This window comes from Cervus canadensis, chromosome 24 (genome assembly GCF_019320065.1).
Source record: "Cervus canadensis isolate Bull #8, Minnesota chromosome 24, ASM1932006v1, whole genome shotgun sequence".
Lineage (NCBI taxonomy): Eukaryota > Metazoa > Chordata > Mammalia > Artiodactyla > Cervidae > Cervus > Cervus canadensis.
Window position 1 is genome coordinate 40,698,323 of NC_057409.1, and position 17,148 is coordinate 40,715,470.

General features: G+C 38.3%; 1 protein-coding gene across 3 annotated transcripts in view; it reads right to left on the minus strand.

The window, feature by feature from the left end:
• Positions 1-17,148, minus strand: part of PARD3B (par-3 family cell polarity regulator beta) — a 1,123,961-nt gene that overhangs the window by 487,546 nt on the left and 619,267 nt on the right. For all 3 annotated transcript variants that reach the window (XM_043445039.1, XM_043445040.1, XM_043445041.1), the window contains one exon: positions 1,214-1,302. In XM_043445039.1, coding sequence (XP_043300974.1) covers positions 1,214-1,302 — 89 coding nt within the window. The remainder of the gene's footprint in view (positions 1-1,213; positions 1,303-17,148) is intronic.

A 17,148-nucleotide genomic window follows, 5' to 3' on the forward strand; every position in this document is an offset into this window, starting at 1 on the left:
ATGAAATTAAAGGCAAACAGAATAAGAGTATTGCATTCATTATGCCTACCTCCAAAAATAATCTTATCAAGCTTCTAAAAAGACAGGGCCCTAGAGATTTTCTGCATCAAGTTTTTAATATTGTGCAACACATTAATCAAAGAAACACAATCTAAATAAAGAGTAACTGTCATATGGCCATAAATTATAAGCTTGAGGAAAATCTACACAGTAAAGCAGTGGGATAAAAGATGATTACACATTTTTTTTTTCTTAAGTTAATTCCAGGTAACATGCTTGGCATTTGTAACTAACTGGATTGAATGAAAGAAGTATGTTGACTAAATGAATAAATGAATGACCATCAATCTCAGAAGCATCACTTTCCAGTGTTAAAGCCAACAATCTATTAGACATGAAATTATTCATGCAAATTTTGAAGCAACTTTAAAAATGATGATGACAATGATGAAAATAGAGATGATGATGATGTTGAAATTGGTAACAAAAGCAACAGGGCTTACTCCATCTCAGGCACTGTTCACAGCAATTTATATCTATTAACTAACTTTGTCTTTAGGTAACAGTTTAGTTAACATTTAACTCTGAAGGAAGGTTTTAGTATTATTTCCATTTGACATAACAGAAACTAAGGCAAAGATTGATGAGCAACTTGCTTAAGCTCCTACAACTAATAAGCTGCAGAGCTGGAATTTGAACCCAGGCAGTAGCTAGGAACAAACTGAAAATTATCACATAGCAAAGCACTTGCCCATAATCACGAGAACAACTGACTTTGTATAAGAATTATTTACATTAAAAACATAAAAATCTGGGTTGATAGGCTAGGTTCATTTTATATACATAGAGTAAATATTGCAAGATTCTTAAAATACAGTGCAAAGTAGTATTCAAAGAGCTAATGTCAAAGTAGAACACCACACCACACCACAATGAACTCTGAAATGTTCACTTTAAGCTGTAGCTCAAAGAGAAGAAAAAAACAATTAAGAAATCTAGGTTGCAGAAAAAAGTTGGAAGGATTGAGGCTCATTTGTTACATGTTTGTCAGGAATTTCTCATGTAAAAAAAGAAAAGTAATTTACCAATTAATTTTAGAATTAGGTTTCACTCAAGTATTCTTAGCTTGGTCTTTTCTATAAAATAAAAACAACTATAAATTAAAAAAACATTAAATTGAAATAAAATATTCTTATTCACATAAATAGAATACCTTAATGCATCCATAGTTTTTGGTGATGTCAGTAGTTCTGTATGCATACCATTCATAACTTCTCCATCTTCTAATTCCTCTGTGGAATTCTGTAGTGAAACAAACCATAAGCATGTGGATGCTATGCACATAGAATTGAAAATTTGAATAAAAAGTCTCAACGGGAGAGAATAAATGGTTTTATTCTGGATATATATAGTGCACTCCAATTTCTTTGAAGGCTGGAAAAAGGTGTTAATCTTTTCAGTATTGTCAATGTTCTTTTCTCTTCCGTTTGGTTTCTGAAATACTCACATGGACCATTTACACAAGGCAGTGTGTTAAGAGCTCTGGAATACATCATTTAGCTTCCTGCTACTCAACCATAAGCACTGGGGACTGAGTGTTTTAAATCAGCAAGGAAAAGGGGTACCAAAGGGAAGGTGCCACTGACAGGGGGTGATGTATTAGCTTTAATGTACTGTACTTGCTTGCACCCCCCTCAGTGACACAAAATATAAAGAAAGCAAAATCCATGAAAAAAAAAGTTGCCTGGCAAGGTCACTTCTATCAAAATTGTAGCAGGAAAAGTGCAGGATAAGAAATCTGGAGTTCTCACTTGTCTTAAGACTTTCATTCTGAGGATGCTCTTCAGCACAGAGAAACTAAAATTAACCATTTAACTTCTAAAATGGTAAATAGTCTTCTACTAAAGAGAAGGAAGAGGGTGAGAGAGGTCTTGCACTCCAGGACCTTGACAAAATTGAATTGGATGTTACATAGAGGAGAGAATAGATTCTAGAAAGTCAGCCCACTTTAGAGTTTCATTTAAGTAAGACATTAGTTCTCTGTTAGGCTTTGGTACTGAACTCTAACAGAGTAATTTTGCAGACACACCACTCTTCAGAATCCCAGCCACAGATAGCACGTGTTAAGGACCTGAGCTTCAATGAACAACCACATGGAGTGTTCATGGGTCTAAAGATGCAATTTCAATAAAACACAATAGATGAGTTAAAAGGTTGGACATAAAGGAATAAGGTTAACATTTGGAAGAAAACAAGACATGGAGGCACAAATTAAGCAGTGTGTCACTGTGAATTGATTTTTTAAAATGTATTTCATTTTTGATTGAAAACCAACATCTCAAACTTAGGGGTTAAGAGTTTTGTGAAGGACTTGATCTGCCTAAATTTTTAAACATTTATTTGCTTTCTCCTCTTCATTAAGAAAGGAAAAAAAATCCAAAAAGTTAAAGGACACATTTTAGTTGAAGGCACCAAATCTTAAAAGATGAATGGTTTTGAAAGTTTTCAAACCTTCACCTTATTATGAAGTGCTTGATATATGTTTACATCAAAACGACACTGAATTTGGGAGGTTACAAAAGACTTGAGTAGGCAATTTAATAAAATATATCATATCATCATTTGACAGGACTAGAGCCCATATCAAAACATTTGATGACTGCATTTATGTCAAAATCATTAACTTTCTCATCTATCACAAGAGGGAGCTCTATAAAGGTGGAGGCTGTATCTAGTCCTGTCTGTATTAAGCACACAACACACAGGATTCGTTTAGTGAATGTTAATGAATAAATAAGTTGAATGGCATTGTATTAGTTTCCTAATGATCAGCATAAGTTCAAAATTGAGTTCACTTCAGTTCAGTCGCTCAGTCATGTCTGACTCTTTGTGACCCCATGGACTGCAGCATGCCAGGCTTCCCTGTCTAGCACCAACTCCCAGGGCTGACTTAAACTCATATCCATTGAGTCAGTGATGCCATCCAACCATCTCATCCTCTGTCATCCCCTTCTCCTCATGCCCCCAATCCCTCCCCGGCATCAGGGTCTTTTCCAATGAGTTAGTTCTTCACATCAGCTGGCCAAAGCATTGGAGTTTCAGCTTCAGCATCAGTCCTTCCAATGAATATTCAGGACTGATTTCCTTTAGGATGGACTGGTTGATCTCCTCGCAGTCCAAGGGACTCTCAAGAATCTTCTCCAACACCATAGTTCAAAAGCATCAATTCTTCGGTGCTCAGCTTTCTTTATGGTCCAACTTTCATATCCACACATGACCACTGGAAAAACCATAGCTTAGAGTAGACGGACCTTTGTTGGCAAAGTAACATCTGCTTTTTAATATGCTGTCTAGATTTGTCATAGCTTTTCTTCCAAGGAGCAAGTGTCTTTTAATTTCATAGCTGTAGTCACCATCTGCAGAGATTTTGGAGCCTAAAAAATAAAGTCTCTCACTGTTTCCATTGTTTCCCTATCTATTGGCCGTGAAGTGATGGGACTGGATGCCATGATCTTAGTTTTCTGAATTTTGAGTTTTAAGCTTACTTTTTCACTCTCCTCTTTCACTTTCATCAAGAGGCTCTGCAGTTCTTCATTTTCTGCCAAAAGGGTGGTGTTATCTATGTATCTCCCACAGTGTCTGTGAGGGACTTAGAATTGACTTGGCTGGGTGTTTCGAGGGTAGAATCTCTCATTGAGGTTGAATTCAGGCGTCAGCAGGGCAGCAATTACAGTCATCTAAAGGCTTGAGTGGAATTTCAAGACCCAAGATAAAGAATCTGCTGCCATGTGGGAGACCAGGGTTTGATCCCTAGGTTGGGAAGATCCCCTGGAGAAGGAAATGGCAACCCACTCCAGTATTCTTGCCTGGAGAATCCCATGGACCAAGGAGCCTCGTAGGTTATAGTACATGGGATCACAAAGAGTCAGAAATGACTAACACTTTCACTTTCACTATTTTTTTCTTTATAAAAGCTTTATTAAGATATGATGTACATAATATTAAATTCACCCTTTGAAAATAGTACAATCAAGTCCTTTTAAACTTATTCACAGAGTTTTGCAACCATTGCCAATATCTAATTTTAGAGTAATTTCAAAATTCCACAAAATAACCTCATACTCATTAGCCAGAACAGCCCATCCTTCCTGCTTACCAGAGCCCATTGCAATCATTAAGCTGCTGTCTGTCACTAAGGTTTTACCAGTTCTGAACAATTTTTTATAAACAGAATCATAAGATATGTGGCTTCTATCATTTAGCATGATGTCCTTAAGACCCTCCCACGTTGTGGCATGTATCAGTATTTCATCCCCTTTTTCGGTTAAGTAATATTCCACTGTATGTATGTAGCACATTCGGTCTACTAATTACTCGATAGGCATTTGAGTTGCACTCATCTCTCATGCTAGCAAAGCAATGCTCAAAATTCTCCAAGCCAGTCTTCAACAGTACGTGAACCATAAACTTTCAGATATTCAAGCTAGATTTAGAAAAGGTAGAGAAACCAGAGATCACATTGCCAACACCTGTTGGATCATCAAAAAATGAAGAGAGTTCCAGAAAAACATCTGCTTTATTGACTACGCCAAAGCCTTTGACTGTGTGGATCACCACAAACTGTGGAAAATTCTTAAAGAGATGGGAATACCAGACCACCTGACCTACCTCCTGAGAAATTTGTATGCTGGTCAAGACGCAACAGCTAGAATTGGACATGGAATAACAGATTGGTTCCAAATTGGGAAAGGAGTACGTCAAGGCTGTATATTGTCACTGTGCTTATTTAACTTATATGCAGAGTAAATCACGCAAAATTCTGGGCTGGATGAAGCACAAGCTGGAATCAAGATTGCTGGGAGAAATAGCAATAACCTCAGATATGCAGATGAAACCACTCTTAATGGCAGAAAACGAAGAAAAACTAAAAAGACTCTTGATGATGGTGAAAAAAGGAGAGTGAAAAAGCTGGCTTAAAACTCAACATTCACAAAACTAAGATCATGGTATTCAGTCCCATCACTTCAGAGCAAATAGATGAGGAAACAATAGAAACAGTGAGAGACTTGTTTTTTGGGGCTCCAAAATCACTGCAGACGGTGACTGCAGCCATGAAAGACACTTGCTCCTTGGAAGAAAAGCTATGACCAACGTAGACAGCATATTAAAAAGCAGAGACATTACTTTGCCAACAAAGGTCCATATAGTCAAAGGTATGGTTTTTCCAGTAGTGAGAGTTGGACTATAAAGAAAGCTGAGGGCTGAAGAATTGATGCCTTTGAAATGTGGTGTTGGAGAAGACTCTTGAGAGTCCCTTGGACTGCAAGGAGATCAAACCAGCCCATCCTAAAGGAAATCAGTCCTGAATATTCATTGGAAGGACTGATGCTGAAGCTGAAGCTCCAATACTTTGGCCACCTGATGCAAAGAACTGACTCATTGGAAAAGATGCTGATGCTGGGAAAGACTGAAGGCAGCAGAAGTAGGGGATGACAGAGGATGAGATGGTTGGATGGCATCACTGACTGGATGGACATGAGTTTGAGCAAGTTCTGGGAGTTGGTGATGGACAGGGAAGCCTGGCATGCTGCAGTCCATGGAGTGGCAAAGAGTCAGACACAACTGAGCAACTGAACTGAATTGATTTCAGTTGTTTCCACACTTGCTTATGATTATGAATTATGTTGCTCTGACCATTTGAAATAGTGTTCAACTCTGAAATAATGCTAAGAATAAGAAGTTCTTGTGTATGCCAATATGTTTCATTTCTCTCAGGTATATACTGAGGAGTGGAATTGTTGGGTCAGATAGCAACTATATGCTTAACATTTTGAGGACAACTATAGTATTTCTAAATTTTCTGCACAATTTTGGATTCCCATCAGTAATATCTGGGGGTTCCAAATTCTCCAAATCCTTGCCAACACTTGTTGCTTTCCTTTAAACAAAACTTAGTCATCATAGTGGGTGTTAAAGTTTTTGTTTGTGTGTACCTAAAAAGTAATGATTTTCATTTCCCTAATGATAAATGATGGTGAGCATCTTTTCACATGACTGTTCGACATTTGTGTATCTTCTTTGGGGAAATGCCTAATTATTTGTATATTTATTGTTGAATTGTAAGATTTTTCTAAATATTCTGTGTACAAACTCCTTGAAAAGAAGGCAAAAGTGAAATAAATATTAGTCACTCAGTTGTGTCTGATTCTTTGCAACCCCATGGACTGTAGCCTACCAGGCTCTTCTGTCTATGAAATTCTCCAGGCAAGAATATCGGAGTGGGTTGCTATTCCCTTCTCCAGGGGATCTTCCCAACCCAGTGATGGAACCAGGGTCTCCTGCCATTGCAGGCTGATTCGTTACCATCTGACCCATCAGGGAGGCCAGAATTCCAAAATTTCTCCCATTCTATGGGCTCTGACTTCACTTTCTTGATGGCCCCTTGAAGCACAAAAGTTTAGAATTTTAATGAAGTGTAATTTACGTTTTCTTCTGTTACTTGTGTTTGGTGTTGTATCTAAGAAATAGTGCCTAATTCAATGTCACAAAGATTTATTCCTGTATTTTTTCCTAAGAGTTTTGTAGTGTTGGCTCTTGTATTTAGGTCTATTACCATTTTAAGTTAATTTTTGTACACGGTGTGAGGTAGGGGATACAATTTCTTCTTTGCATGCAGATATTAAGTTATGCCAGCATTAGTTGTATTAATGTCCTTATCAAAACTCATTTGACCAAAAATGAACGGTTGATTTCTGGACTCTATATTTTATCCCATTGATCTGTATTCTATGTCAGTACTACATAGTCTCACATACTGTAGCTTTGTACTAAATTCTGGAATCAGGAAGTCAGAGCTCTCTCTTTCTTTAAAAATTTTTGTATTGACTATTCTGGGTGTCTTGCCTTTTCATATGAATTTTAGAATCTGAGTGTCTTTTTTTTTTTTTTTTTTTCAAAAATGCCAGCTGGGTTTTGATAAGGATCACACTGGACCTATATCTCAATTTAGAGAGTATTACCATCTTAACAAAATGAAGTCTAATCTATGAACAGTTAACAGTGGCAGTTATTAAAATAAATATTCATTTTGGCTTTGTAATTCTATATAAACATATATCCTCAGAATGTCAATGAAAAAACTTGGATGTTTGTAATATGGTTTTAACTGTTTTTGACTCTTTGCTCCTATTCCAACTGCAATTTTCTTGTTGATCCCATGCCAAGGTAAGAAAATAACATATTTTCCGGTTCAAATCAACATTCTGCAAGGTTCAGAGGACTTTCTTCTAGTTCTACTTAGATAGTAAGTAAAGGTTTTATTTATGTCAACAAAGTACTTAATGCTCCAAGTATATGAAAATGTCAATTAGAATTTGAAAGCAATATTGGGCCAATTGCAATGTGATAATCTGCTCAAGGGTAATTCTGAACTGACTACAGTTTAATAGCAATCACGTCAATCACTACAGACTTAAAGAACAACGTTCACAGACATGTCTAAGACAAGAGTTCTACTATTTTAAAAGTAGCAGCAAAAACTCCGCCTGGCCACAGCTATCAAGAAGGTAGTAATTATAGTTTATCATCTCAACTAACAGGCAGTGCTTGTCACTTGCCAAAATCATTTCTACATATTGCAGTGGAAGAATTCTTTAATATTCTCTAGAGATGGGGCCAGCAGACAGATGCTTAGGGCATCCTATAAGGAAACAAAGCCAGTTTCAAACTGACTTCAACAACGCTGCAGCAGTGCAGTGCTTCAAGGCTTAGACAAAGGCAGCTTATTTCCTGACAGGGTCTACAAAGTCATTTTGTTTTTAATTACCAAATGAATAACAGGCAATGATTTAAGAGCACTTAGACTTTTCCTACACTAAATAACATAATGAAATGAAGAGTCACAAAATCATACACTTAAAATTGAAAGTGATATATATATATAGTTTTTCTCACAGCTTATTTGAATAACTTTGAGACAAATCTGTAAAATCATGACTTTTAAGTTTGGAAATAAAGGGGCTAAAATAATCTGATGATGAAGAGCTAGGGAATAAACAATGAGCCTTGAATAGCCACTGTATTTCTTCAACTTCAGGCTTGAGAAATTTTAATTATGTAACTTCAAATCCTCAAACTTGCCTCCAGAAAACACAATGGTTTGCAAAGCTCTACACTTAATCTTATTGGTAAAATGATTATAATATTTATTTTTAATGTTAAAATATATATGATCAGTGGCATTATAAGTGGATAAAGCTATGCTGAAATTTACGCGGTCTCTTTCTTTTGTTCACATTACAATCCTTTGCTCCCTAATACAGTTTAGGAGGAGGTTTTGTCTTGCCAACCAGGCAAAGACCTTTAAGAAGTGTGTCCTTTACCTCTTTGATTATCAGAGCAGGGAATGTATCATATGTGGCTCTCACAACAGACAAGTTTAATTACTACAATTTTTAAAAAGCGAACATTTTTAGCAACACTTTCAGGATCACAGGAGCATTTCTGACAGCCAGAATGAGTTGGATTTAAACATCACTGTGCTATTTTTAACTTTAAAATCAACACTTACATAAATATTCCCAAACCAATTAGCAGCAGCTGGAAAGTAAAGGTGTTTACATTTAGTTAGCACCGGTGCTCACGATGGCGAGTGCTCACGGGCTGTGTGGAAGGGGCCATGTACCAGGCGGGACGCTCTTCTCTCTAGGGTGATCTTGGTGTTGGCACCAGGCTATCCTTTCACAATTCATGGTGGGCATAAAACACTGATTTCGTATAGGAAAGTGTATTCATGATGTAGCCTCATTAAGATATACATCTCCAAATAAACTTAACACTCTTGTTAAAACTTTTCGGAAGAAAATGTTACCCACATTCTCATCACTTCTCCCTAGTCAACCACAGCTATAAAACAATATTAAAAACAGCTTTCTAGCTCAGCTTTTCATCTCTCAGATGAGAACTGAAATAGATGTCTCATAATCTATAGATGGCTTCCTTTGACTTACAGGTGAAAATATATGGCCTTGATTTTTGCTCCCCCCATGCATTTAGCCACATATGAAACCATTTGCCCACAAAATTTTAACTGCAGTTATGTTTCCAAAGCTCAGGTGTATTTTATAACAAGATTTGCATTCTGAAAAGCCAACTGCAAGTTTCTTTTGAAATTGCACATGAATTTTAGAGAGTAATAGAAAAATTATACAGAGAAGATCTGAATGCCAGGTTACGTGCCTGGTGCTCATACATAAACATCATGTAAATTTTAAAATTAAAATTCTGGGCATAATTTCAGAATATTTGTTTTGACTTTTTAGAACAAGAATATCTGTGCTAGAGTAAAAACAAGTTGTATTTGATACGCACACATATGAGATGAACATGCATTTTGGTAGTCAAACACTGTTACTGAAGCTTGACCTAATCCATTTCCTTCATGCCTTAGGCAATGCCTTGCCATGGGAAATATCTCAGCTGGCTTCATAGATCCCACCCCAAAATATTTCAGTTCTAGCAATTTAATATATCTGCAATTTTTCATATAAATAATACATGCGTTTATTCATTCTATATGTAAAACAAACGCAAATGTTATATACAATGTATATTAGATTGTATATCCATATATATGCATATTAACAGAAATTGGCACTGCCTTGTAGTAAATAGTGCACATCTTCAGAAATCCTAGACAACATTAAGAAAGCCCTGGAAAGAATGGTGCTGACAGGCTAGTCTAGTCCACTCATTTTATCGCTAAGAAACAGACCCAGAAGGGTGAAGTGGCAAGCGTGTCAACTTAACTGTGCTAAGGGTAGAGCCAGAATTCAGGATTCTTGATTCTTAATTCAGTGCTCTTTCTGCGTACCACGGTAAATAGTGTTGACTTAATGAATGTTGCTCTTAGTATTCTTTTTTTTTTTCCTTTTTTGTTTCAATGACTTAAACAAAAACTCTAATAATGTCTTGGGTATACTTCACCCATCTTTCAAAGATCTCACAACATATTCCGTATAACCAGAGGCATATTCACGACAACCCTAAATAATTTGTAGGCATTCCTATCCAATTCTATACATGGGCATATTGAAGGGGAAAGAGCTTAATGTCTTGTTCAAAGTGAAACTAAGGGTCAAAAAGAGAACCAAGAATATTCAGAACTCACATGTACTAAGATTGAAGTTTGTAGGCAAGCATGCTAAACATATTTACCTTGTGATGTTTCTTAGCTGCTGATTTTAGACAAATGTTGTGAGCAAACAATATTATGAAGCTTAAAAAAAGGATTTATGTGAAAAACTATCAAGTATTTCATTAATCTAGAGATGAGCTCTAATAACTGCATTTTAAGATAAAGTTATTTTTTGAGAACACAATTAAAATAGATCAATCTAATAACTAATTTCAAAGCTTTGGCTTCTGAGGTACATATGCACATACACACATACACACACACACACACATATATATATGTATATATATATACACACACACACATATATATATGTGTATATATATATATACACACACACACTCTCACTGCTAAGCAACAGGAGTTACCTTAATGCTTACAGGGTAAACACTAGACTGAGTTTAAACAATTCAGGATTTTGTACAACACAATGATGTGCTAAGTCGCTTCAGTAGTGTCCAGTTCTTTGTGACCCCATGGACTTAGCCCATCAGTCTCTTCTGTCCAAGGGATTCTCCATGCAAGAATACTGGAGGGGGTTGCCATGCCTCCCTCAAGGGCATCTTCCGGAGCCAGCGATGGAACCTGAGTCTCCTCCGTCTCCTGCATTGGCAGGCAGTTTACCACTAGTACCACCTGGGAAGCCCGGGTGAATACAATACACTGGAAGTCAATGATATTCCAGCTGACAGTCTCATGCAGTTGTGATACATAAGATGACTCCCTGCATGGGTGCATCCCCATTGACTCTCCACACATCCGGAGTTAGTCACACCTTCTCCTCATCTGGCTTGTGTTCAAGAGATACTGCCTGGTTTTAACTGCTTTAATAAAAGTAAGACAGACCAAATTATGTATTATAGTAAAATTAAGCTTTGCTCTGAAACAAAGGAGACATAGGTTCCAACTGAAGTGCTCTCATAGTGATGTCACCTAATCTCCCGGCTCTCTCCTCTATTATCTGTAAAATAAAGATAAGAAGATTTCTAAGGTCTATTCTAGGTACAAAATATCCCAGAACTTAGTAAAGGGAGACCAAGTAGTCCTCACTGAGGAAAAATAAAAAATATTTCAACAGATAAAATAAGGGGTGATTATTCATTTGAACAAATTTATTTGGAAAGCTTCCCTTGAGAAGCAACCCTCAAGGAGACATTAAGTACTTTCTTCACATACTGATTCTGAAAAACTTTCGGGGGACAAATATATGACATGAGGTAAAGTCTACTTAAAATAAAACTAAATGCTCCCTCCATACCTTATTCTCTTTATCTTCTTCTATGATTTTTTTCCTGGCTATTTCCTTTTCTCCTTACCATTAACAACTAGCAGAATTAAGAGTTCACTGTTAAGATTTTCCAGGATTCTGACTTAGATTTGAGAAGATAATTAAAAAAAATTTTTTTTTAATGTATAACTTATACATTTTACCTGCGGGGATTTTGTTGTTATTGTTGTTCATTTGTGTTTTGTTTGTTATTTTAGAAAAGTATACGGTGACCTTGACTAAACCTGACATCACGTAGTTAAAACACACTATTCTACTTGAAAAAGAAAAAAAAAAGTGGGAGGAGGAGAGGAATTGTGTTCTTTTTGTGAGATCTGAGTTGACCAGCCAGGTTGGTCAGTCTTTTTTAGGTATCAAAAACGAAAACCACTACTGATGTCAAGATCAGCATCTGTTGATCTTTCAACCTGACGCCAACACCTATGGCTGTGCTGCTTCCCAAGCAAATGTATTCATTGAAAAGGCCGCCTTAAAAACTTTAGAGCTGTGAAAGTTCAGAAGTTCAACAAGGCAATCCTGCAACCGTTGTTTTAAGATCCACTGTTTCTTACTCAAACTCAAATAACACATTCCGAAAGTGATAAAAAGAAAATTGGAAAACACACACACGCATATATATATATATATATATATATATATATATATATATATTTCAAATACAAGACTGACACAAACATGATTATAATGATCGCTTCAGTTTATAATTGGGCTTCCCTTGTAGTTCAGCTGGTAAAGAATCCGCCTGCAATGCGGGAGACCTGGGTTCGATCCCTGGGTTGGGAAGATCCCCTGGAGGAGGGAAAGGCTACCCACTCCAGTATTTTGGCCTGGAGAATTCTATGGACTGTGTAGTCCATGGTGTTGCAAAGAGTTGGACATGACTTTCCCTTTCAGTTTATAATTGGATTACTTCCACAACTCAGTTACAGCTAATTTCCTCCTAGCTTTCTGTATTATTGAATCCATCAAAGCCTCTTGAGTCCAATGCTTAGGTGCACTAAGACAGTGCTGTTTACTCATGAAAAGGTGAAGATCTTGAACAATACAGCACACTCTCCCAAGAAGGTCTGCTTCAGATCATGCTCTCATCATAAAACAAGATCCAAGACATTAAAATACCTGCTTCTCTTCCATTTAATCTCTCTCTTGAAATGATAGCACCTTCTCAAATATTTAGAATACAAATCTGTCCAAATGGACAGTTTGATGGTACTAGGGTTTCATTTGTAACTACAAACCATCACCTACAGCTGGCAAATATAAAAAGACTTGAGGGAGTGGGGATAATTCAGCAATTACAAAAAATTCTAGCTTAACTGTTTTTCTTGTGGCTGAAATATATTTCAATCAGGTTTGATTCTAGTAAATGTACCTTATGCAATGAAGCAAAGCTACACAAATTCCAGGCTTGGTTAGGAGAGTGTAAAGATAAAAGAACATCTTATTAAAGGAATATTTTTTCATTTGCACATGCATTTCACTAATGCCAGTATAGGCACACTCCTCTGCAGTCTGCATTACAAGTCTTTCCTATGAAAATAGGCTGCAGAAAATGTTGACTCTACAACCAGGGTCATGGAGACTTGTTTCAGGAGGTAGGTAGTAGTTTTTAGTGTTGGTCTCTCAGTCACGTCTGATTGTTTGCCACCCCTGCCAGGCTCCTCTGTCCATGGGATTCTCCAAGCAAGAATAATGGAGTGGATTGCCATTCCCTTCTTCAGAGGATCTTCCCTACCCAGGGATCGAACCTGGGCCTTCTGCATTGCAGGTAGATTCTTACCATCTGAACTACAGGAAAGAGGTGGGGAGAGGGGATAAAAAGCACAGGGATTTTGCATGTATACGTTGTTTAGTAGGAACTTTCCAAAAAATTCTCAAAACGTACCAAGTCAAAGTTCTGTGTTGAAAATTCTTTTACAATTATCAGATGGAAAACTAAGTTTACAACTTATCTTGGTCCATGAATAAGGCATGTTCAAGGACTCTTTTTTATCCCCAACAGTCTTTAGCATGCCTCCTAAGTCTTTATCTTTCTATAGACATTTCACTCTCTTCTCATCTAGCCCCTCATCAAAGTCCCCCCCTACACTGCCTTGTGTACTGGTTTCTCTCCTATGATCTCCATATATCTTTCCACACAATCGTTTTGCCATTCACTTTGTCATTCTTGCATTTCACTTTGTGACACGTTTATTGGAAGCCTCCGGTTTCAAATACTATTTCACTAGCTTATAAGACCTACTGAAAATAAACAATGTGGGGAAGGATTTTTCTCAGACAACCTAAGATGCCCTTGAAGCAATCCTTACCACGACGTGTGTGAAGGATGAAGAGCAGCAGGAGAGACAGAAGTCCTGTACAGAGAAAAAGTAGGGTAACCTGGAGTAGGATGCACCCTCTTGGGTTTTAACAGCATGTAGAAGCAGCTCTAAATAAAGTGTGGGGGTATGACCCACGAAGGAGAGCCCTAGTCATGGGCAGCAGTCTGCAAAAGTTTTTGTTTTATGTTTCGTGCTTTTAGGTGTGGAGACACAACAGAGGTTTGGAAGAGATGCTGCAGAAGTTGTTGTTCAGGTGCTAAGTCATGCCCAACTATTTGAGACCTCATGGATTGTAGCCTGCTAGGCTCCTGTGTCCTCTACTATCTTCTGGAGTTTGCTTAAATTCAGGTCCATTGAGTCAGTGATGCTACCTAACCATCTCATCCTCTGCTGCTGCCTTCCCCCTTGCCTTCGATCTTTCTCAGCAGAAGAAAGCTGCAGAAGTAGCTATAACCAAACCAGAACCGCCTCAAGTCATGTGAGGAAACCAACATGCATTTCTATTCGAATACAAATGTCTTCTACTTAAAACTGCTTACAGAGTTTGAGGAGTGGGTGGAAACCACTGTCTTAATTAAGAACATTTCACCGACTGAGCCATTAATAGCTGTCTAGAACACCACTGCTTGCCTGGCAAACATCCATCCATCCTGGAAAATCCTTTAGCAGAGTGGGTGCTCTTCCCTAGAACACTGTGCACAGACTTAGTCTCCCTCCTCAGGCCACATGTCTGCCACACACAAGCTCTACAATGGCATTCATCTCAGGGTAAGTGACGGTTCCTTTACAGGTCTGTCTCCCTTCTTGAGATGAGGAATGTGGAAGGTGTCTTTTCCATCTTTGTATACCTCTCACCTAGCACAGGACTGAAATATGACAAATATTCCACTTCAGAGAGGAGTCCACTGGATAAAGAAACCATTTCCCTAGAAATTCTTTCCCTTAACGGCTCTTAGGGAACATTTGGTAGACAAGAAAAAAAGAATGTATAAACATATATGTGTGTGTGTGTGTGTGTGTGTATTAGTCGCTCAGTCGTGTCCAACTCTTTGCAACCCCATAGATGGCAGCCCACCAGGCCCCTCCGTCCATGGGATTCTCCAGGCAAGAACACTGGAGTGGGTTGCCATTTCCTTCTCCAAAAGAAACTATAGAAAGAAAGAAAGAAAGTGAAGTTGCTCAGTCGTATCTGACTCTTTGCAACCCCATAGACTGTAGCCTACCAGACTCCTCCATCCATGGAATTTTCCAGGCAAGAACACTGGAGTGGGTTGCCATTTCATTCTCCAAAAGAAACTATAGAAAGAAAGAAAGAAAGTGAAGTTGCTCAGTCGTATCTGACTCTTTGCAACCCCATAGACTGTAGCCTACCAGACTCCTCCATCCATGGAATTTTCCAGGCAAGAACACTGGAGTGGGTTGCCATTTCATTCTCCAAAAGAAACTATAGAAAGAAAGAAAGAAAGTGAAGTTGCTCAGTCGTATCTGACTCTTTGCAACCCCATAGACTGTAGCCTACCAGACTCCTCCATCCATGGAATTTTCCAGGCAAGAACACTGGAGTGGGTTGCCATTTCATTCTCCAAAAGAAACTATAGAAAGAAAGAAAGAAAGTGAAGTTGCTCAGTCGTATCTGACTCTTTGCAACCCCATAGACTGTAGCCTACCAGACTCCTCCATCCATGGAATTTTCCAGGCAAGAACACTGGAGTGGGTTGCCATTTCATTCTCCAAAAGAAACTATAGAAAGAAAGAAAGAAAGTGAAGTTGCTCAGTCGTATCTGACTCTTTGCAACCCCATAGACTGTAGCCTACCAGACTCCTCCATCCATGGAATTTTCCAGGCAAGAGTACTGGAGTGGGTTGCCATTTCCTACTCCAGTATATATATGTATCCTAACATTAATGAATCCTGTAAAAGGTGCTGAGTCTTACTGCATGACTCTGGGCTTTGAGGGAGAGAGGAATGGAGATTAGAAATCAAAGATGAATATGACACAGTCTTTGCATTCAAAGCTGCAAGCTAGCTAGAATCATCACCAGAGCCATCTCTGGCAAGAGAAAGCAGAATTGAAAGCTAATCTTTGTTTATGGATTGAAATAGCTGAAGTAAATGAGGAGGCACCCATTTGTACCTGGCTGTTTATGTTTCTTTATATGTGCTTTTATACACTGATGTGCTCAGTCATGGCTGACCCTTTGTGACCCCGTGGACTACAAGCCTGTCAGGTTCCTCTGTCCATGGAATTTTTCAGGCAAGAGTACTGGAGTGGGTTGCCATTTTTTCCTCCAATATGAGCTTTTATATTTTATTTCTTATAATGTAATTTAGAATGACTTGTTATTTATAAAATGTATTTAAACCAATATTTAAAACCATTTAAGTTCTACAGTGGCTAGAAGCTTGAGTTTGTCAGGCTTTGGTCAGCTGGGAAAGGAACCCTGTCCTACTGAAACCCCAACATCCTGGACCTCCAGACTGGAGAGTACCGATCATGGTGGGGACCTTCCACCTGAGGCAGGACTGGGAGCAAGGGCCCATCATTGCAGTAACGCTGTTTTGAAACTTTTGCTCAATATTCCTCTTTTCTTTGTGCTTTCTCATTTCTTTATATCCAAACTTGGGTCAAGGAAATAAAATTTCTTGGATCAATTGTCTTTTGCCATGTTTTTTCCCTCTTTGGGCATCCTTTATCCTTCAAGAGTATATCCCTTCCTAAATGCCTCCAACCCTTCCTTCTCCACTATTTTCAAGAATGCTCTGAAACTCACAAGTTCAGGATTCACTCTGCCACTTTGATTTTTTTTTTAATTAATTAATTAATTTATTTTTTCAGTGGGTTTTGTCATACATTGACACGAACCAGCAATAGATTTACACGTATTCCCCATCCCGATCCCCCCTCCCACCTCCCTCTCCACCCGATTCCTCTGGGTCTTCCCAGTGCACCAGGCCCGAGCACTTGTCTCATGCATCCCACCTGGGCTGGTGACCTGTTTCACCATAGATAATATACATGCTGTTCTTTCGCCCATCCCACCCTCATCTTCTCCCACAGAGTTCAAAAGTCTGTTCTGTACTTCTGTGTCTCTTTTTCTAAATGCAAATCAAAACCACAATGAGGTACCATTACACGCCAGTCAGGATGGCTGCTATCCAAAAGTCTACAAGCAATAAATGCTGGAGAGGGTGTGGAGAAAAGGGAACCCTCTTACACTGTTGGTGGGAATGCAAACTAGTACAGCCGCTATGGAGAACAGTGTGGAGATTTCTTAAAACACTGGAAATAGACCTGCCATATGACCCAGCAATCCCACTCCTGGGCATACACACTGAGGAAACC